This window comes from Sinocyclocheilus rhinocerous, unplaced genomic scaffold, assembly GCF_001515625.1.
Source record: "Sinocyclocheilus rhinocerous isolate Xijiao unplaced genomic scaffold, SAMN03320098_v1.1 scaffold1413, whole genome shotgun sequence".
Taxonomy (NCBI): Eukaryota; Metazoa; Chordata; class Actinopteri; order Cypriniformes; family Cyprinidae; genus Sinocyclocheilus; species Sinocyclocheilus rhinocerous.
The window spans coordinates 364,151-387,737 of NW_015639297.1; the positions used below are offsets into that span (position 1 = coordinate 364,151).

General features: G+C 36.5%; 2 protein-coding genes across 2 annotated transcripts in view; both read right to left on the minus strand.

Annotated features, from left to right (window-relative positions):
* Positions 1 to 269, minus strand: part of LOC107751115 (voltage-dependent P/Q-type calcium channel subunit alpha-1A-like) — a 78,297-nt gene extending 78,028 nt beyond the window's left edge. The window contains exons 1-2 of the mRNA XM_016566721.1: positions 217 to 269; positions 56 to 91 (exon numbers count right to left, since the gene is read on the minus strand). The gene's annotated coding sequence lies outside the window, so the exon portion shown is untranslated. The remainder of the gene's footprint in view (positions 1 to 55; positions 92 to 216) is intronic.
* LOC107751151 (voltage-dependent P/Q-type calcium channel subunit alpha-1A-like) lies at positions 24 to 17,909 on the minus strand. Its single transcript, XM_016566781.1, has 12 exons — positions 17,809 to 17,909; positions 17,359 to 17,498; positions 4,861 to 4,952; positions 4,628 to 4,780; positions 4,352 to 4,539; positions 4,143 to 4,246; positions 1,207 to 1,322; positions 1,046 to 1,081; positions 877 to 963; positions 527 to 733; positions 217 to 321; positions 24 to 91 (listed from the first exon to the last, which is right to left on the minus strand). The coding sequence occupies exons 1-12, from the start codon at positions 17,899 to 17,901 to the stop codon at positions 24 to 26; spliced, it is 1,389 nt and encodes a 462-aa protein (XP_016422267.1). The 5' UTR covers positions 17,902 to 17,909.
* Between the last annotated feature and the right edge of the window lie 5,678 nt (positions 17,910 to 23,587).

The window sequence follows — 23,587 nt, forward strand, 5'->3', positions numbered from 1 at the left end:
GATTACTGCATTTTAGGCAGTAATCAGCACCAAACAGGAACATTTATACTGTTACCGGTGCCATCATCGTCCTCGGCGAGTATGACTTCCTCTGTAAAAAGTGACAAGAGAGAGATTGATTGATAGACTACATTTTAACACCAACAGGTTCAAACTAGTCATTACATTCTGCAGGGAATTAATATCTATACTTGTGTTTGTGTTTTACACACATACCTGCTTTGCAGATCCACTCCAGATATCCGTTGAGCTCTCTCTCAATCTGCTGCTGACGTAGCATCTCTGACATAAAGAGGCCTAGGAAAATGAACTCAGCATAATCTGGAGAAAAAGAGAAAGAGAGACAAGACATATAAAGTGGAAGAAAAGAAAACAGAAGCGAGGCAGGAGGGTGTTTACTGACAGCAGAAGTAGAAAAATCCAAAAAACTATTTGCAAATGGAGAATGGGACAGGATGCAGACCAGATTCGAAATTATGTCTCCCACAACAACAAATGTAAAAACAAACAGCTTAGGTTAACTCACAGAGGAAGTCCGACAGTAGCTCGGGCTGATCGTAGTGTACTACAGCCACGCACAGTGTGTTGAGTCCCACCAGGCTGAGGACAGTCCAGTAGAACGCCTGAGTCTTTACAATCTTTCGAATGATGAAGCGAAGACGTCGCTCTTTCTTGCTAAATCCGGTCCCATCGCCCTTTCCGCTCTTTATGCTCCCACGAGCAAAAGGCGAGCCTAAGAATATACACACATAGCAGCACAACATCTGGCATGAATACTATAGGATCTTCAAGAATAAGCCACTATGTGTTTCAAAAGACAGAAAGATTTTAATTCATCAAACGAGTTGTCTTCCTTAGGATCTGAATGGTTCTTACCAACTGCGTCTCCCATGTGGTCCTCTCCCTCTTCTGGATTTAACAGGTCAGCTTTGTTTTTCTTTATGGTGGGCCTACGACGAGATCCTGCACACAAACACATTCACTGTGAATGATTACTGCATTTTAGGCAGTAATCAGCACCAAACAGGAACATTTATACTGTTACCGGTGCCATCATCGTCCTCGGCGAGTATGACTTCCTCTGTAAAAAGTGACAAGAGAGAGATTGATTGATAGACTACATTTTAACACCAACAGGTTCAAACTAGTCATTACATTCTGCAGGGAATTAATATCTATACTTGTGTTTGTGTTTTACACACATACCTGCTTTGCAGATCCACTCCAGATATCCGTTGAGCTCTCTCTCAATCTGCTGCTGACGTTTGAGCTTGAGGAACTCACTCCTGTTCTCCACACGCTCTCTTTCTTTGGCAAACTCACTTGGGGGCGGGGTGGTGGGGTAAGACAGACAAATAAAGACAGACAGGCAGACAGAAAGACACCTGTATAGTCAGCAACTTACTAATCAAAAACTTATTTACATACATTGTTTTATACAAATGAAAGATGGATGAAACAATAGAGAGAACAAATGAAACAACACAACAATAGGGAGAAAGATATAATTATGCAACAATAAATAGGTAGAGAGATGGATAGAACAATAAACACTATACAGATATAACAGGAAACAATGAACGGCCAATAGAGCGACAGATAAAATAATCAACAAAACCATATAATAATGACAGAATGACTGACAGAAGAAGAGATCAATAAATTGACTGACGGAACAAATGATAGTGACAGACGGATGATGGATGGATGAATCGAGCTAGCTAGATAGACAGACAGACAGACAGACAGACAGATAGATAGACAGATAGACATAGATAGATAGATAGATAGATAGATAGATAGATAGATAGATAGGTGGGGTGATATGACCAAAATCTTATTTCACGGTATGAGAAATTTTATTTCAACTTACAAATTACAAAAAAATTTGACAAATACAATAGAACAAATATACAAATTAAATAAACTAAGATGTTCAGCTACAGTTGGTTTAACATAGTAAGAAATACTACAACAACAACAACAAAAATCAAGCATATAACTAAAACACTAAATAGTCTTCATTGAATTAATCAAATTTGAACTGTGTTTATGTGAATACTCCCCACATCGGGCATTTTGACAAAATTGTGTGTGTATCTGACTATTAAAGCGCAATAAGATGTGAAAGAGAACTAAATTCGTGATTACATGCTGTCAGAGAGTTCGCTTTCACAGCTTATTGCATTAATAACTCTAACATCAAACAAGTACCGCTTTTTATTTTCTCATTCTTGCACGAACACTCACGTGTATATAACTTGTATATAACTTTAAGTAGTAGGCTACTGTGCTACGTGGATATATTTATATACCGCAAAACAATATAGCAAAATCTCTAACAGTAGGCACTTTATACCGTCGTCACAATATATACCTTCATACTGCCCAGCCCTATAGACAGACAGATAGACAGATAGATAGATAGATAGATAGAAACAGACAGAAATATAGATAGATCTTACCCCGAGAGGACACCCAACACCAGATTTAGCATGAAGAAGGATCCAATGATGATGAGGGGAACATAGTACATCCAGTTCCAGGCACTCCCTAAGGCATCATTGCTCTGTAATACACCCACGTTTACCCAACATTATCATCTAAAATCAAAGTCATTTTTAGAAATCATTTAAAAAAACAGAATAGTTTAATCATAGTTTAATCATCTCACATAATAAAGCATGTCAGTCCAACCCTCCATGGTGATGCACTGGAAAACAGTGAGCACGGCAAAAAGGACGTTGTCGAACTGTGTGATGCCATAGTTTGGCCCAAGCCAGTATTCAGCACACACGGACCCTCTCTCACACTCTCGAGCGGGAAATTCCTCACCACAGGGCTGTTCATCAAACATCTCACCTGGATTATGTAAATGCACAGGGTTTGGTAAAAGGCATACAATTTTAAAGGGTCAACTGTTTTTCGTTTGTCTTTGAGACAAGCTCACCTGTGACGCCGATTTGCATCATAGCCTTCATAATAGACTTCAGCACCACCTGCAGACCTGGAGAGTAATGGCACTATTGGCACTATTGTCAGACAGGCAGACAGAAAGACACCTGTATAGTCAGCAACTTACTAATCAAAAACTTATTTACATACATTGTTTTATACAAATGAAAGATGGATGAAACAATAGAGAGAACAAATGAAACAACACAACAATAGGGAGAAAGATATAATTATGCAACAATAAATAGGTAGAGAGATGGATAGAACAATAAACACTATACAGATATAACAGGAAACAATGAACGGCCAATAGAGCGACAGATAAAATAATCAACAAAACCATATAATAATGACAGAATGACTGACAGAAGAAGAGATCAATAAATTGACTGACGGAACAAATGATAGTGACAGACGGATGATGGATGGATGAATCGAGCTAGCTAGATAGACAGACAGACAGACAGACAGACAGATAGATAGACAGATAGACATAGATAGATAGATAGATAGATAGATAGATAGATAGATAGATAGGTGGGGTGATATGACCAAAATCTTATTTCACGGTATGAGAAATTTTATTTCAACTTACAAATTACAAAAAAATTTGACAAATACAATAGAACAAATATACAAATTAAATAAACTAAGATGTTCAGCTACAGTTGGTTTAACATAGTAAGAAATACTACAACAACAACAACAAAAATCAAGCATATAACTAAAACACTAAATAGTCTTCATTGAATTAATCAAATTTGAACTGTGTTTATGTGAATACTCCCCACATCGGGCATTTTGACAAAATTGTGTGTGTATCTGACTATTAAAGCGCAATAAGATGTGAAAGAGAACTAAATTCGTGATTACATGCTGTCAGAGAGTTCGCTTTCACAGCTTATTGCATTAATAACTCTAACATCAAACAAGTACCGCTTTTTATTTTCTCATTCTTGCACGAACACTCACGTGTATATAACTTGTATATAACTTTAAGTAGTAGGCTACTGTGCTACGTGGATATATTTATATACCGCAAAACAATATAGCAAAATCTCTAACAGTAGGCACTTTATACCGTCGTCACAATATATACCTTCATACTGCCCAGCCCTATAGACAGACAGATAGACAGATAGATAGATAGATAGATAGAAACAGACAGAAATATAGATAGATCTTACCCCGAGAGGACACCCAACACCAGATTTAGCATGAAGAAGGATCCAATGATGATGAGGGGAACATAGTACATCCAGTTCCAGGCACTCCCTAAGGCATCATTGCTCTGTAATACACCCACGTTTACCCAACATTATCATCTAAAATCAAAGTCATTTTTAGAAATCATTTAAAAAAACAGAATAGTTTAATCATAGTTTAATCATCTCACATAATAAAGCATGTCAGTCCAACCCTCCATGGTGATGCACTGGAAAACAGTGAGCACGGCAAAAAGGACGTTGTCGAACTGTGTGATGCCATAGTTTGGCCCAAGCCAGTATTCAGCACACACCGACCCTTTCTCACACTCTCGAGCGGGAAATTCCTCACCACAGGGCTGTTCATCAAACATCTCACCTGGATTATGTAAATGCACAGGGTTTGGTAAAAGGCATACAATTTTAAAGGGTCAACTGTTTTTCGTTTGTCTTTGAGACAAGCTCACCTGTGACATTGTCGAAACAGGTGCGGTGGAATTTGCCCATGTAGAACTCCAGGCCAATGATGGCAAACATAAGGATGGCCACAAATAAGAGCACTCCGATTTGCAGCAGTGGAATCATAGCCTTCATAATAGACTTTAGCACCACCTGCAGGCCTGGAGAGTAATGGCACTATTGTATACTGTGCAAAGAACTCTGACAGACATTGATAAACTCAGACAGAGAGAACACTTACTTGGAATTCCTGACACCAATTTTAGCGGCCGCAACACTCTGACTGCTCGCAATGTCCGCAGGTCTAATTCTGACCCAATAGAGGACAGGATACTGGAGGAAAAACAGAAAGAAAGGAGGCAATTTTATTGTGCGCCATTAAAGCCATTTATACAACATCAGATTTAATCTACATTCTGCTCTTCCATTTGTATAAAGCCATTTGTGTATCAGCAATTTTTGCCCAAATTAGGACATCTCCACGTGTCCTGTGAAAGGTACATTTTGTCATTTATCTACAGCAAAGTACAGTCACAAGCAGACACATTATTCTGAGAAGAGGTCAATCGCAGGTAAATAATTGATCAGACACTACTCTGTTCTCACATCACACAGTGGTCTGATCATCTGATCTTTAAATGTGAGTGTGTGTGTGTGTGCACGCTATATTTGGTCAGGGTGCTGCTCTTCTAATTTATTAAAATGTATTTAAATATTTTATTAAAACTGAAAACAAATACACACTTAAAACAAACATATATACATCCTGTTATATAATTTTAAAAGTAAATTTACATTTCTTTATAATTAGTTTATAATAATATAATCTATATAAAAAACATATATCCTATTTTATATATATACACTCAGTATTGACAGAAAATGATCTGTAGTCCATCTGTAGTTAAATTTTTTTTTTTAGAAATGACACTGAATTGAGTATGAAGCCGTTTATCTCACTCTTTCTGTCACTTTTTCACTCCCTTCCACTGTTGCCTGCATATGCAGCGATGCCAATGTTGCTAAGAGCTCATTCATTAGTGGTTATGATATACAGTTCCAGCCAATGGCTCAGTCAATAGGCCTAAAACTGCCCTGCCATCACATGCAGCAAACACCTACGTAAGCTAAAAGAAAAGAGAAAGAATGGATGGACTTATGCGAGACTGGACAGAATGCAGCAAACTCGTCTCCTGACTCGTTCATTAATGTCTTCTGCTTTTTCAGCTCTTCCTCTTAAGCCGTTCAATTGGCAGGAACATTGTGACTAATTCGATCAATGATCAGAATCATATTAGTTATTTTGTGATGTCACATGGTGCAATAATGTTTTGAGAATGAGGATGAGATGGCGCCAACCCTCTATAATAAGCCTATAGGATCTGTCTCGAATATTCACAACCAACCTAAATGGAAAACTTGATCACAGAACAGCAGGCCAATCCCTCTTTGACCAAACCCATCTTAGACAGAGTATTTGAATGAAACTCTCAGTAATTAATTTACATATATCTACAGTCTCACATAACAAATAACACCTTTATATGACCCATCTTGCATGATCAATAAGCCCAAGACTGATGCAAATATACATTCGACGCTTAAAGAACTGATTTGAGATCGAGACTAAAGTGCTTTGGCTGCTGATACAATATCAGTTTACACTTTATTTGGTGGAACAGTGGAAACTTAGATGCGGGAAGGAATAAACTGCCTCCAGGTCAGGCAGTGAAGAACACTTTATGTACAGTAAGTGCAGTGAGGATAACAGAGCACCGCTGACTGCGCTGATATCCTACAACACACTAAAAGGCCTGCGGTAAATTTGATGGAAGAGTGGACTGACGTGTGTGTGTGTGTGTGTGAGAGAGGGAGGGAGTGTGTGCAAGTTTGAGACAGATGGAAATGTTAATAGACAGTGAAAGTGTGTATATATGTGCAAAAGTTTGAAGACAGGCTGCAGACCCTGCACCCAGGTTAGAAAAGAAGAGCGGGCATGTCCACATCTATTTGGCTTATAAGAACTCTTTGCTATGAACTGTCAAATAAAGTAGCTTTTGTAGGAAACAGGATGTTATTTTGAACACAGCATTAACTGGCCAATACTGAAAGAGGTGAAATTTATGACTGATAAATTAACTTGAAATTATAATTTTTTTTATTTTCTGAAGAACATACGTGAATGTGAGTGGTGCTTGCCCATAAAAAACTATGCCCATCGCCGCCTAGATGCAGCTGGACAGTTTTTTTAGCGCACTGCAATTAATTTGTTAGGTAAATGCTTACTGGTCCAAGTCAAAATAGCATACTCCCAGTGATATACAAAGCAGCTAGCTGTAACGGCTGCTAAACTAACTTTAAGTAACTTCAAACTGTTGCTCTGAATGACAACAATGATTTTTGAAGGATCACGTAACACTGAAGACTGGAGTAATAGCTACTGAAAATTCAGCTTTGCCATCACAGAAATAAATTACATTTTGAAAAATTGTTATTAAAACAGAAACAGTTATTTAAAAAATTTAATAATATTTTACTATAATACTGTTTTACTGTATTTTTGATCAAATGCAATTTTGGTGAGCAAAAGAGACTTATTTGAAGAGATATATTTTCAGTAAAAGAAAGAAAGCCATACAAGTTAGGAATGACATGAAGGTGAATAATTCGCTGCATCCGAAATCAAATACTTCCCTACTATGTAATATGCGAAAAACAGTAGCCTATCCAAAAAAAGTAGTGTGTCCAAATACAGTACGTAGTATTCGAAAAACAATAGGCGAAAAGTACACGGATGACCTGCTACTTCTGCCTGGATTCTGAAGTATGCAGTCGATGAAATTTTATCATACTATGAGGCAATGAGAGAGGATTTATGAATGATAGTGAAGCAATGCAACTGATGCTGGTAGATCACATGACAGTAACAACATGGCGGACAAAGTATGTGCGAATTTCAATCGTACCGTCCATATTCATACTATATAGAACATACTTTTTTAACGATCGCAAAGTAAGTTCAAATTCAAATATAGTACCTACTCAGTATGCAATTTCGGACACACCGCACGATGTTGGAATTATTTTTGAGTGAGCTGTACCTTTAAGAAGACTAGCAGGCACACCAACATAACAGCATTCAAAACACACCATGCAACCAGCAGTTCTTGTCTGTTCAACAGGGAACTAGTGAAAGTAGAAATGAAGAGAAGGTGGGGAGCAAAACTAGAACATGGAGGATAGAGGTGGAAGGGGAGAGGAAGAGAATGAGAACGAGGAAAACGTAAAGGAGCAGGGCGAGCGTGTGTGTGTGTTTTCGTTAGCTGCTGCAGTAACCTGCTTTTCACTACTGCAGATGATCAATCAACTAGCCCTGCTTTTAGACACAGGCAGATCTTAACACACACAAACAGCTGCGAAACTGAACATGGCTAATCATTAACTACATCCTCAATACACATTTTTACTCACCGTTGACTGCTGTGTGCGCACATTCGACACATTTGTAAGCATCAGCTGGCTTTCACAGCAGTATCACTGTGTGTGTATGTGTGTGTTAGAGAGAAAGAGCACACACATTTTATTTTATTTTATTTTATTTTATTTGTAACGCTTTAGGGACCAATCCTCACTATTAACTTGTTGCTTAGTAGCATGCCTATTATTAACATATTGGCTATTTATTAGTACTTATAAAACATTTATTCTACATGACCATATTCTACATCCATAATCCTACCCAATACCTAAACTTAACAACTACCTTAACTAACTATTAATAAGTAGCAAATTATGAGTTTATTAAGGCTAAAGTCGTTTTTAAATGGATTGTTAATAGCAAGAATTGTACCTTAAAATAAAGTGTGAACATTTTATTTATTTTTTTATTAGTTTAGTTTACGTTGTTCCTGATACATGTTACATGTACTTATAGTAATAAAAATAAATTATGCATAATTATGTGCAACTAACCCTAAACCAAACCCTCATTCTAACTCTAACCATATACAGTAAGTACATGTAGTTAATTAATATTATTCAGTAGGGCTGGGTAAAAAATATCGATATGTCGATATTAATCGATTCTCTTGCGCTGTTTAATGTGGAGTGACAGATCGCTGTAGAGCCTCAGATCAACAGACGCGGCAGCACGAGGCGCACTTGAACTGATCATTTCCTCCACATTAATACCAGTTTCAGCACAAAATAAACATGACTAAACACCCTTTAAAAAAACGAATTGAAATAGAAATATTATTATGTAATTATAACTTTATTATTTTAAGAACTTAATTAAGTGTAATTTTAACAAATCAGTCAATGTTAACCTCCAATATTATAGTAATGTAGTACCAACTGACTCTCATGTATATTTTACAGCATTAGTTGAGAGATTTTTTTTCCTTGAGAAAATTTGGCATGTGCTGTACCTGATATATATCCAAAATAATCGAAGCACACAGGCATCGAATTGGTAATCGAATCGAATCGCAAGCTTGTGAATGAGAATCGAATCGAATCGTGAAATTTGTGTCAAAACCCAGCCCTATTATTCAGTACTTAAATGTATATTTACACTGTAAAATAAAGTAACCATTTATTTATTGTTTTCATCACAGGCAAAAAAAAAAACCTCACTATGAGAAATGAGAAAAATTAGGAAAATGTCACAACGATGAAATAATTACCTTTAAAAATATATATATATATATATTTTAAGTCGCAGATGCCTTTTTTTAATTTAATTTTTTTATCCTGTAGTCAGTGGAAACAAGCTTCCATACATTTTAGTTATATTTAGCCACTTTTTAATTTACTTTTTTTTTTTACCATTTTATTTCAATCAAAATAAGATTACTTATTTACATATTACAATTTATTTACTTAATTACTAATGTTTTACTGACACAGGCCCATACTTTTAGACCATTTATTTTTCTATTTTAAGTGGCCCAGTGACATAATAACAATCAGAAAAAAACATATCAGCTTTGTTTAATATAAATTTTGTCATGCGATGTTTACTCAGTAGTCCTGTTTTAATAACAGGCAGTTAATGGGTGCTAGCCATAGTAGGATTACTGCTTACTGCTTGCACAGTTGTTCAGTCCACTGCCAACATTACCAGCTGGCAGAAGCTTTTTCTTGGTCTTAAAGTTGGTTCACAGAGCCAATCCTTTCCTCATACTGCAGCCACGCAAAACAAAGTCTTTAAATATGATTGTCTATTTCTAAAAGTGTGGGTACATGTCAGTTATAATGCTCTGAAGAGACCAATATAATAACTATAACTGTGACATAATGAAAACTGGCTGCTATGCTAGGGTTAGATTGTTTCAGCCTTTCGAATTCGGAGAAATCTGAGTTGCTTTGTGTTTGAATAGAACATAGAACTACTATTAGAATTAGTAGGAACATAATTAACAGGATATTGGACACTGATTTTATTTCATTGTTCCTTCTCACATGCTTAAAAGTTTAGCCTTGGCCGTCTGTTTTTTCAGTGTCTGAAATTCTCTTTAGTGTCAGTTGTACACGGATGCTGGTTCTCACAAGGGCTGTGGTTGCAGTTCTCCCCTGAGTGCCTTTCCATCAGCTCCAAAGCTCGAGTTTTACATTTTAGTTTCACCTCGCAGATTTTACATCAAGACGTCAATGAAGCTTGACAGCAGAGTGACAGACTCTCATGACCTCTGAGCAGAGTTTGCTGCTGGTCACAGAGCGGTCAGTGGTCACAGCGGATAGTCTGAAAGAGCTCATGTTGAATCTGCATTTGAGTAGTTGACAAATAATGACATGAGCTTGCCTTTTTTACCCAGCATCAGGATTTTTTTTTTATCTGTGAATGTGAGTCTATACCTAATGCAAATACATCTATATTAATGTATGCATATTTTAGAGTCTGTACCTTATGCATATTTTAGAGTCTGTACCTTATGCAAAGACATGTATATTAATGTATGCATATTTTATTTGATATATACATAGTATGTTGTATTAACTACTTATATATGTGTGTGTGTGTATATACAGTATATACATACATACATACAGTGTAAATATCTTCTTGTCTCTTTTTCTCTCTCTTGCTTGCTAGCATTATAAAATGTATGTATATATTATATAATACTTTTAGTTTTTTATTTTAATTTGAATAGTTTTACTATTACTTCATTTTGATATGTTTGATCATTTTTGGTTTTTAATTATTTTGCGCCATTTAGCACTACTTCCATTTTGAACCAGTACTGTTATTAGCTCTCTATCACACTCTGTATTACCACTGCCACTGCTTGTGCACGTGTTGCCAATGTACAGCTCTTACTTGGCAGATTCCTGAGTCGTGACTGCGCTGGCTATTGGCTGCCTGCTCCGTGCCAATCTGTGACTTCACTACTGGCACACACAGCGAAGAAAGACAGAGAGGAAAAGAGTGAGAGAGTGAGCGAGACCAAGAAAATAACACTGTGGTTTAGTCTGTAGAAGATTTCTCAGTTTTTGGACACACCTTTGCGCTGCCATGCACAGCTGTTTCCATAGCAATGTTATGTAATAAGAGAGAACCGTGGAAGACCAGAGAAGACACCACTCTCTCCGCTTTTTCTCTGCTTATCTTTTACTTTCTCTGGTTCGCCGTCTCCCTCTGTCCAAACACTCACATATAGTCACTTATTTTAATGTTATGGAGAAGAGGAACCTTTAAATGTAAATATGGACCAATATGAGTGGTTACATTGGGCTGAAACGACATGGAATAGCATCATGACACCGTTAATTTAAAAAAAAGACATTTACAGTTTTTGTAGTTTGCATGTCAGTGCAATCCATTCATGCATGCTCCAGTCTAGATTATGTTTGAACCAGTACATATATATATATATATATATATATATATATACTGTTTGTGTATATATATATATAGAGAGAGAGAGTTATGTATTTATATTCATCATATATAATTTATAGATAATTTAGCAGACTAACTATTTTTAGGTATCTTGGTATGAGTTAGAATTTGGCTTGCCTCTTACACTCATCTTCCGCTTCTCTGCATCATTTCCTGTCCTCTCTCTAATATGGCTTAGAGTTCCAAAAAGTCTTAAAATAGCAGTGCAATCTTGTGTTCTTGTATCTACATGGGTATGAAATCTTTTTTGAGAATGTGTCCAGGAAGTGATGTCTGTGTTAAAGGAACCATTGCGTCGACCGGACACCAGGTTAAAAGCGCGTTTCAGGAATAGATGCACTTTAAGTGAAGTGTGTTTGTGTAGTGTGTGTTGTTGTTAGAGTAAGTGTGTTTCAGGGTGTGTGTGTGTGTGGTTAATGTCTGTATGGAAGTGAAGGGAAGGATGTCTTTCTCTAAATGACTGCAGAGCAATAATGATAATGGAAGTGATGGCAGTGGTACAATATTCACACAGGTAGAAAACCTCTCTGTATCTCTCTTTCTATTTCTCACCACACATGTAATTTTACACACGTTAACATGCACCATCTGCATGTGTGTGCTGGTGAAGTCGCTCTTTCTCTTGTCCTTGAGAAGGCCACACACATGCTGGTTGCCACATAAGGACAGGCGGGAAGAACGACAACAGAAAATGAGAGAGAGAAAGAGGCGGATTAGGCCTCCAGGCCTACAGTAATGGACAGAGACCGTGTGTGTGTGGGTGTGTGTGTGATAGCAAAAGACTGCATCAGTGTGTTATGCAGTAGTAAAGGGTGGAAGAGGTTTTCCATGTTTCCCTCACTCTCATTTTTCTTTCATCACAAATGTAACAGTGCAAGTGGGAACTAATAGGAAAAAAAGCATTTGTGGAAAAAAGGGAGCCAAGGGAGAGGTGGGGAAATGTGAGGATGCAGGGGAAACGCAGGTGCTTGGTAACAAGCAACAGAGAGGATGACAGGAAGGAGAGGGAGTGACCATCAGCTGTGTTGAGAAAAGCAGGAGCAAACAAATAAAAGCTTGACAATGGAAATTAAAACTAGATTTAAAAATTTTTGCATTGCTAAGGAGTTGCTATAGGTCTAAAGAACCTCAAAAATCCTCAAAGTCCCAGTTATATTGTATAAGTTGTAAATATAGAACATTATACTTAAAATATGATGATATTATTGTATGAGATACTATGAAATACTCTACCATTCAAACATTTGGGTTTGGTAAGATTTTTAATGCTTTGAAAGCATTTTGTCCTATGCTCACCAAGGCTGCATTTATTTGATTGAAAATACAGTAAAAATTGTTATATTGTAAAATATTTTTACAGTTTCAAATAACGGTTTTCTATTTTAAAATAGCTTAAAATGTTTTTATTTCTGTTATGACAAAGCTGAATTTTCAGCAGCGATTACTTCGTTATTCAGTGTCACATGATCCTTCAGAAATCATTCTAATATGCTGATTTGGGGCTCAAGAAACATTTCTCATTATCATAATTATTGTTGAAATCAGTCTGCATGTTTTTGGAAAAAAGTGCCCAAAGAGGGCATTTTTATGCCATCGCATATTACATTTCTGGGGCTTTTTGTTACCCTCTTTACACCTTAGTTAATTTCTAATTTCCTTGGTAACAAGACAGTTTACCTCAGTAAGCCTCATGATTTGGATTTTATTTATGTCTGTAGCTCAAAAAGTGCAGGTCAAGTTACACCCCAACCTGTAGTGCCTTAAGTTAATGGCTAATTTAAATCCATAACCTTAAATGTGATCATAAGTAGCACGGGTATATTTGTAGCCAACAATACACTGTACGAGTCAAAATTACAGATTTTTCTTTTATGCCAAAAATCATTAGATTATTAGAAGATATTTTAGTTATAAACTTAATTTTTGATTACTGTAGTAATGTGCATTGCTAAGAACTTCATTTGGACAACTTTAAAGGCTATTTTCTCTATATTTTGATTTTTTTTGCACCCTCAGATTCCAGATTTTCAAATAGTTGTCCTATATTATCCTATCCTAACAAACCATGCATCAATGGAAAGCATATTTATTCAGCTTTCAGATGCTGTATAAATCTCAATTTCAAAAAACTTACCCTTATGTCTGGTTTTGTGGTCCAGGGTCACAAATATGAGCAATAATGACAATGATGTCTGCATTAGCAATGACTACCCTAGTAAAGATCCCTGTCACACTCCCCGAACAAACACCCTCATGTACCGCACAAATGCACTGTATTCCCAGATGCACGGGCCTGAGTGTACAGCATTGAATAATGTAGAGTTCGGCTGCATATCAGGATGACCTAGATTCAGCTGCAACGAAAAGCTGGAGGATTCCTGCGCCGTTTTATTGCAGAAACGTGTTGATCTCGCGCACCGACAACATGAGCAACATGTAGAGGACACGCAAATGAGATATGAACATAAACTGCATGGAGGTGCGACACTGTGGTCAGCCAGAGAATCCTCGCCGTATGAAAGGGAGCGGAGATCAATCGAAAGGGGACCCTTTATCTCTCACTCCTGGCCCGGTTGCAGCGGCAATAACGAGATTCCATCAATGACAGAGGGCCCGTTGCCTTGGCAACGGTTATGAATGAGAGGAGGCTGGTAAAAGAGGAATCGCCGGTTGCTATGGTGATGCCGTGAATGGGGAGAGACCTGGTGGTGTGATGTTGGAGAGAGGCTTCCACGATCGTCATCTTCATTTTTTTTTTTTAAAGCAAATGAGCGAGACTGAATCTATTCTTAGAAACGTTCTTAAAGCATATAAACATATGAACATAATATGTATCAGTATAATCATACACATACATATATGCGCATAAACTGCAGCCAATATTAGCTGTTTCGCTAACTTCTACCAGACGTCCACACCACACCCTTTCTCCCAATACCTCGCAGTCATTTTACATATTTGGGTTGTGACATGTATTTTGAAGGATTATTTTGTGTGATGTTACAAACACCAGACCTAATGATGCAATAGAGGAGAGAAGGAGCGATAAACTGGTGTTGGGAGAAAAGGTAAAAAGAGAAAGCCCTTCCATCAGTGTGTGTGCTCTGATTGATTGTCAGGTTTTCCCCAGCAGACGGAGGCCTTGTCGCTCCTGTGAATCCCTCTATCTCACCCTGTCATCGTCCTCTCCCTGGGGCCGAGGGGCTTTCTCTTTACCACTCTGCATTCTCAGGGCTAACTGTGTGTCTTTCAGTCTGTCCTCTCCAGAGTTTCCCAAATCACACTTTATTCTCTGCACAGGACTCTCCCACTGTTGCTGAGAGAGAGGGCAGTGACTACCTCACCAAAAACTGTGAGAAATACAGAGACTTATTTAGCAGTTGAGAGAATGAGGGTGTCTGAATCACAAATGGCACTGAAATCACAGTTTTTTTCTTACTAATTTGACAAACATTTTAGAATAACTCTGGGTAAGAAGCAAGTTATTTTTTTTTCTAGTTTTTAACTATTTTATTGGCATTTCTCAATGATGAGTACACTTTAAATTAGGTCACTTCCAGAATAAAAAGTATCTGATAATTTACTCAACTTGGCTTTAACTACTATGTACTTACATCAAAAAATAAGTACAATGTACTTATTGTGTTCATATTGTATTGCAAAACACTTTTGCTGCTATTGAGGTGGGATACGGGTAAGGTTTGGGACAAGTTTTGGTGGTATGGGTAGGTTTAAAGGTGGGCTAAGGTGTAAGGGATGGGTCAACAGTGTAATTGTAAATGTAATTACAGAAATTAATTACAGATGTAATTACATGCAAGTATTTTTTAAATATAAGTATAATGTAAAAACATGTATGTACACATGATTAATTTAAATGTAAGTAGGCCTACATCTAAATCCACCTAATTTAAAGTGGGACTGTATATTTTAATTTCTTCAATTCTTTTTTTCCCAATTTGATAAGCATATTAGAATAATCCTGGGTAAGAAGAGGCAAAAGTGCAATCTGAATGGAAGTGAATATCCTAAACTTTGTGTTTGACTTTTAAAAAATTAATGAATGTGTTAACTTAAACTAAATTCATAAAAAGCTGTTTTTGTACTAAAGTAAATGTTAACTAAAATAAAATAAAATTCTATTTCAGTTTATAGAATATTTTCTAACTTTCAGAATATTTCTAATTTGTGATTTTAATTTAGTTGAACTTAGAACTGAAATAAAAGCTGAAATAAAAGTTAATAAAAATAGACATTTAAAAATAAAAAAAATACTAAAAAAAAACATTAAAACTAATAAAACTTTAAGTAAATGAAAACGAATTAATCCATTAAATAATGTTACTAATTCTAAAGTATATAGAATACTAAAGTATCACTGAAGTGAACACAAATGCTTCTATTTTGTGTTGCATTCTTAGTGCTGACAGTAGGGATGCTATATCATTAGCATGAAATGTATGCTGATTTGGTGCGCAAGAAACAATTCTTATTAACATCAACGTTTATTTTTGTGGAAATCATGATTAATAAAAGTAAAAATTTCTTTGAAAAACGGCAATGTGTATATAAAAAGACATCCATTGGAATGTCCAAGATGCTTTTTTTCATACAAAGTCAGTGACAATATGGTCAAATGTGTCACTGTTTCATTTTATTAAAAGGAGAAGTCTGGACAAAACACTTTTTCGTTCAATGTATAAAAAAGAAAGCTATACAGGCATTGAACAACAAGTAAATAATGACAAATATGGGTGCACTACTTCTTTAACTATCAACCAGTAAGCCTCCCTTAGTCAATCATAATTATCATGATAGTTGACCATAATTTTCCAGCTCCACCAGCAAGACCATCACTAAGCAGCATAAATCAACAGGGACCAACATGGAAATGAAAAGGTTTTCAAGGTTTTCACTCTATCTTGGATTCTTCCATTAGCCTCTGATCTCCTCCTCCTCCTCCTCCAGCTATACGTCTTTCCACATCAACCAACACCTTCTCTCTCTCTTTCTAATTTTCCAATATTCCAAAGCCCAGGGGAATGGAGTAATGAAGTCACATGGCCCTGCCTTCTTTAGCACTGCAATACTACAACACATCCCCCCTACACACCCGTCTCTCTCTCTCTCTCTCTCTCTCTCTCTCTCTCTCTCTACTTCCTAGTGAGGTGACATTTCAGACATGCCCTGATGGTTGCTCCCTACAGTGCTGCTGTGATCTGCCTGTGTTTGAGAATCCACGTGTGTGTGCCTGTGTGTGTGTGAGAGAAAGAGTGCTCATTAAGGCATGACGGAGCCTGTGTCCAACCAGACCTCTGCTGTGTACGTAGCAGTGCTTCACACACAGAGTTCCAGAAGGGGCGTGACTTTCTCTGGGTTAATTTAGGCCATGCGAAAAGTACATCTTTTAGTATGTGTTACAGATAATGTGCAGTCAGTCGGGTAATAAGGCAATCTATAATCTATTTTATACCTGAGTTATGAGCTTTAAAAGTCTGAAATGCTAAGTTAAACACAGATAAAAAGTGTTTGTATTGCTTTGTCATCTCTGGCTGCATGCAAAAGAAAAATAATGATTCCTGTAGTCTGAATCATGAACAAATGACTCTTAATGAATTGATCCAAAAGAGCCACAAACTCCACTGACAACACGAATCATTATACAAAAATATTTGACATCAGAATGCCACCATTGACCTATCATAATCAAGTGTTTCATAGAGCCATCTAATAATTGTTTATATTGACTCATAAATCGAGCAGCTCAAATTCTGTTTTATTATATTTCACCATGACACCAGACGCCAGAGTGTGTGTGTTTGTGTAACTCACCCTGTGAGCACCACTACAAAGTCCATCACATTCCAGCCGTTTCTCAGGTAGGAGCCCTTGTGGAAGGCAAATCCTAGTGCAAGAATCTTAATGCCCGACTCAAAACAGAAAATTGCAATGAAATAGGGCTCTGTGTCATCCTGCGAGAAAAAGAAAACCACAGATGGGATTATTATAAAAATAATTTTCACTTAAAACATTCTCAGTGCTTGGCAGTTTTTAACTAATCTTTTACTCTGTGTGTGTGTGTGTGTGTGTGTGTGTGCATCTACGCAAAGGAGCAGTTCACACAAAAATGAAAATTAAATTCTTAGCAGATTTTCATTTTTGGGTAGGTTATAGTAGTTATAACTAGCTGTACATAAAAACAGTAGTCTATGCAATGTTCCCATTTAAATTTAGCTAAGTAAATGTGTGTGTGTGTGTGTGTGTGTGTGTTTTCCACTTTACCAGTCGTTCTGACAGTGGAGTTTTGTCTCCATCTGGTAAGTGTTGTTCAAGAGCCAGTACGATGCAGTTGGCAATGATGGTGGTCAAAATCATCCACTCAAACGGAGTAAGAGACAAAGTTAAGGCTAAAAACAAGCTGGATTCATCATATCAAACATATTTAACATGCAAAAACATTTTTTAAATGACTATGCAAACATAAAACTTCATGAACTTTGCAAAAAAAAAAAAAACAGTATAATGTCGAAAAATTATTTTTATCATACTATAATGTCAAGAGTAATATAATAATCTTAGAACAACAACAAATCATGCACACATAATGTTGTCTTCTTGCAGAGTTTGGATAAACCATGTGCATTCAAGTGAGAGTGATATAGAGCTGTAAGCCTGGGCTCACACATATACATACAAAAATAAACACACACACACACACACACGCACGCACGCACAGGGCTGTATTAACACTTTAAGCCCTGAAGGCATTTTTAGAGTTGTTTTTTTTCTGAGTGACATACAGTCATGGCCAAAAGTTTTGGCAGTGACATAAATTTTGTGTTTTGCAAAGTTTGCTGCTTAAGCTGTTGTGGTGTTCATTCACATTGTTTCTAGATTATTGTGTATTATTGAGTGATCAGATGCATTTTAAATAATTGCTAAAATCTTCACTGGCCAAAAAATGAACTTTTCACAAAAAAAATAAAAAATAAAAAAAATAAATTTCAGTATTTTTTGATCCTGACACAATAACATTAATTATCTAATCATATCAGCAGCACAAGTGAAAGTGTGAATGAGTACTAGTCACGTAAAATCACTATCATACTAATTAGATTGTAAGAGCAGACTGATTGCTATAAAAGGAGGGAAGAAGCGCTTCCAATCATTGTGTTCTTGTTAGCAATGGTTACCTACAAAGAAACACATGCAGCCATCATCGCTTTGCATCAAAATGGCCTCACATGCAAGGAAATTACTACAAAGAATATTGCACCTGAAAGAACCATTTACCGGATCATCAAGAACGCTAAGGAAAGAGGTTCGACTGCAGTGAAGAAGTCTTCAAGACCTCCCAGAGTGTCCAGCAAGCACCAGGACCGTCTCCTCCTGAGGAGTCACACTGTAAACCCTAATGTTGTCTTTACTTAAACAATCAAGTAATGTTGACTAAAATTTTGCATTTTGGCCCTGTCACTTAAAAACATGAGTTAATTTAACTTATTTACCTTCAAAATGCATAAACTTAAGATTTCAAGTGTTGTGAGCTCAAAATCATGATTAATCCTTTAAAAAAATAGGTCATTTTCACAAATGTAGTCTTCTTGACTGTAAAATTCTAATTCTAACCTTTAAGTGCAAGGTCTTTTTTCTTTTTTTATCAGACAACAAATGGCTTCAATTACAATTATTGACCATAATGGGAATACATTGACATTTTTATTTAGGAAAAAAACTTTTCAAAGTTGATAAATTAACTTTAATACATATACAAGTGTTTTTGTGACACTGGGTTGCACAGTTTTCACTCAAAAGCCTTTTAATACATGCACCTACATTTGTGTAATATACACTCACAGACATGAACACACATACACGCCACATGCTAAAATGCAGTGAAAGAGTTCCTTACAGCCTCCTCCCAAGTCTCATAAAAAATCATCCTAATCGCCTTATTTTGTTATCGATATGGTTTTGTTAGTTTCTTTTTATTATTTCATGCGATCCAAAACCTGCCGCGCTTCGTTTCTCTGTTCAAATCTTTTCCGCTTTCCTCCGAAAGTGGCTGTCATTTGCAGACGGACAGCGTGAAATTACTTTAATAAAGCTGTATATTGCCGACAAACACATGATGTCTACTATCGGGGCAATTTCAATGATTTTGATCGTGCAAACGGTTGAAGAAAATACACCTTGTTTGTATGTGTCAGCGACCACACATTCAGACCACAAATTGGTCCTTTTTGGCCTGGTCTGGTCTGTTCAGTTGCTGACACCACATTTCAAGACGGAAGTTTTTCTTCGTGTGCTATGTTCGGTAAGTAAAATTATGTAGATATAAAGTTATTTTGTGTGATTTTTTAAGAGTGAAATATGTTTATTTAAATCATTGTGGTACGTTTCTATAATAAAAGACAATGCAGCCATAATTACAATATTCCCAGTCAAACTTTGCCAGCGTAGCCATCAAGTAACGTTAACGATATGGATTTGTGATGGTATGATAACTGAGATATCAAATTATTCTTTATTTGATTTGTAATAGGCTACTGAAACATATTAGTTAATACACTTTATCATAGTGTAATCGTGTAAGTTATTTCTGTGGGAAACAACATGGCAGCCACTTCTGAGATCAGTTAACGTTGTTCCCCCACCCCCAATAATTAACGATACTTTCTTAATGATTTTGTGCTGATATGATTATTGAAACGACAACTTATTTCTTATTTTACCAGTGAGGTATACATATTTGATGAAGTGGCCTAATCATTTTCCTTTGAGAGAAAGAACATGGCAGCTACTGTTTAACTAGACCCATGTGGGTTAGGTTTTCCCGGGCAAACTTTGTCAGTGTCACAAAATTTATGTCACTGCCAAAACTTTTGGCCATGACTGTACACAAAAGACTCTTAACTCCAAAACTATAGCAAGGAGAGTCAAAAGGTAGGTATCGTTTGATAGAAATTTCTTTCTAAATTTCTAGAAAATATTTTTTATTACATTTGGATATTTAACATGAAGTTTTCAAAAGTGAGAGCATTTGGAACCAAGGTAGACTTTTTGACAACTGGAAGGCATTTTTAAAACTGTTGACTATAGCAAGGAGAGTCAAATGGTAGGTATCATTGAATAGAAAACTTTCAAAAAATTTTAGAAACTAAATTTTCATTACATTTGGACATTCTAATGCTGAGAAACTACTGATAAAAGGCAAAAATTGAAAGTGTGCCCAAGGGAAATTTCACTTATCTTTCTGATTTGACATGCAATAACTCGGGAAGTAAATAAGGTAGGAGGGACATTCATTTTTGTTGAAGTTGCATCTGTGAACATGTGAACTGCATCTGGATGAAATTGTGTGGTGATAGACTCAAACTTCCATTGGTAGAGCTTCTCAACATTTTGTGTTGGTGATGCAAGTGCAGTTGCGTCTGCACCCCAAATATAGAGGTAGGCGTTGCTAGACCTGATTTTAATATACCATTGGTAGAGCTTCCAAAATATTTTTTAAATATTATTTAAAACAAGCATGAATGGTTCCAATAACAATGGATAACATGATTGCATCCGGGAAAGATGAGAGACATATCTTTAGCCAATTAACATGTTACACCACTCCGTGAGGTATATCTCATGATCGACGCAATGGATTATGTTGATTCTGGACTCATGTCAATAAGGAGCATTCACTATAAGTAATGATATGCCATTTTCTACGATCTGTGCATGTTTCATGGAGTTACAAGCGAAAACGCCATATGAATGCTACATTTGTATATACTTGGCCACATGCGTGTCTGTGGGGTTTTATGTGATATAACTCTATGAAGAATATCTTTAGATCTGAGCAATGGATTATCACTATTATGCTTGATGTATTCTACTTCATGAGACCTTTCAAATTATATATGACACATGACTATCTGAGCTGTGTGATAGTCTTGACATAGTTTTTTTTTTTTTTACTGTTCTGTAATGTTTCATAAATTCAGAACTTAGGAGTTAATCAAATTGGCAACATGCTTTGTTAAGTTCAGATTCGAAGCTTTCACTTGACATTTTGTGTTGAACAAGGCAGTAGTTTTGAAAAATATGATTATTAATTTTTTCACCACTCAAGTGGTGCCTGTTTGCGATACACTCCGGTTTAGAGGGACAACTCAGCACTCGTTAAGAGACATGCATTAAAAAGCTCAGTTTCTAAGCTTTAGCTAAAGCTAAGCTTTTCTAAGCTCAGTTTCTAAGGGGGGGTCCTGCTGGTGGTACACTTTGGACTTAAAGGGTTAAACAGATGAGTGTGGACAGATTCAGCCTGGCTGCAATAGAGCACTCATTATCCAGTTACTGTGTGTCTCTTTACCAGCTGCCACTGGCACTGATACACACACTCAGCACTTGTCATAACCGCTTATGTCATGCTTGTGACACATAAGCACACACACAAATACATGCAGTCACTGTGATGACTGCTACACACTCCAGTATCATTTTATAATAACTTCAATTAAATGAATAAATATTTACATTACACTCACTCAGTCAGATCATTTGTTCATCTACATCCAATCTATAAAAAAATGCCATGAAACATTGATACTAGGTGTATATGTATTCATATCATGCAAAAAATATTTGTATATGTATATATACATATGCACGCTGATAGTATTAACATCATAATTGGCAAGACAGAGTTTAAAACAGCTATTTTATATATTTTATTTATTATTTATTAAATGCAGAAGCCCTAGAATGTGATATCATATCCTGTTTCTCACTGTGCACTGAAAAAAAGGTAATGGAAACAATTTTTGTTCAGAAATTGCTAGTAAATTTCACAATAAATTACAAACTACTAACACATTGAATTAAACATGGAATTTTGAAGTAGGAAGAAACTGTATTTTCTTTTCATATTTTAATAATATTGGTTTTATTTGCAACTTTGAAAAAGCACTTTTAAAGTCTGTGAGCCTCAGCCTCTTAAGTATGAGACTATATTGCAGACCACATCTGTCTTATTCTATATGCATTATGCAAGCATGTGAACATGGCTCCTGAATTCACCTCAATCTGTCTGCAGTGTTAACATAGTTATGTTTAAATTACATCAGTTATTTTGTGAAGCAAAAAGAGCAAACAGACCTCTCAGCGCTCACATCATGACTAACTTAATCCTTTCACACACACACGCTTATTTATTCAGAGCTCATTGAAATTACCAATACACAGTTAGCTCAGGGCTAACATGGCTAACAGTACAGTGCATGCTGGGAAACTTAAAGTGGTATCCATAGCAACCACTCGAGCGCTAAAGTGAGCATGTGCAGAGTGGCTGTTCTGAGAAACGAAATGTGGAGCATTTGCGTAAACCCTTTACGGCAGAAACCATGAATAGAGATGCTGCAGAGTGCTGCACACTGAACTACTAAACAACTCAAATGTTTCCTTCTGCGTGAAAGCAAATCTTCCCTCTTCTCATTTCTTCTCTCTCGCTCTGTGTCTTTATCTACCTACTAATCATGCAGTCGCACAACGCTGATGATATGTTCCTGAAAAATAATATTCGGCTGGAGTGGTAAAGCTGTATGCAGCTCATAATGTGCCCTTAATAATTCACATCTCAATTTTAAGACTCGGATAGAGAGATGGAGAGCGAGAGAGACAACAAGAGAGAGAAGGAGAGAAAAATAAGAGCGAGACGGAAAACGGTGAGAATGTAGATGTATTTAAATGAGGAGGAAAAGAAAAGGAAAGGCAGAGAGAGAGCTGGCAACAGAGAAAGAGAGAGAGAAAGGCAGAAAAGCTGTTAAATGGAGAGTTGGCTAGCGTTTGAGAGAGTCTACTGCATCTCTCCATCAGCAGTTTAAACGTGTATTAGACTAATAAGAGGTAGTGACGGTGCCAGGTCCCTATTTCAATCTATTTTGCTTTAATTAAAAAGTCTGTGCACAGATCCAACACAGCCAAAGATATACAATGTTTTCCTCCTATATATATTCCCACTTCTTATACACCGTCAGAAAAATGGGTACAGTAGGGGTACATTTGTGAACAC

Excerpts from the sequence above, each read along its gene's own strand:
- LOC107751151 (XM_016566781.1), bottom strand. The coding sequence starts at position 17,901 with ATGATTTTGACCACCATCATTGCCAACTGCATCGTACTGGCTCTTGAA. Across the intron at positions 4,540-4,627 it reads CTGTTTCGACAATGTCACAG|GTGAGATGTTTGATGAACAG; the intron begins GTGAGCTTGTCT and ends TACATAATCCAG. Across the intron at positions 92-216 it reads GGAGTGGATCTGCAAAGCAG|AGGAAGTCATACTCGCCGAG; the intron begins GTATGTGTGTAA and ends CACTTTTTACAG.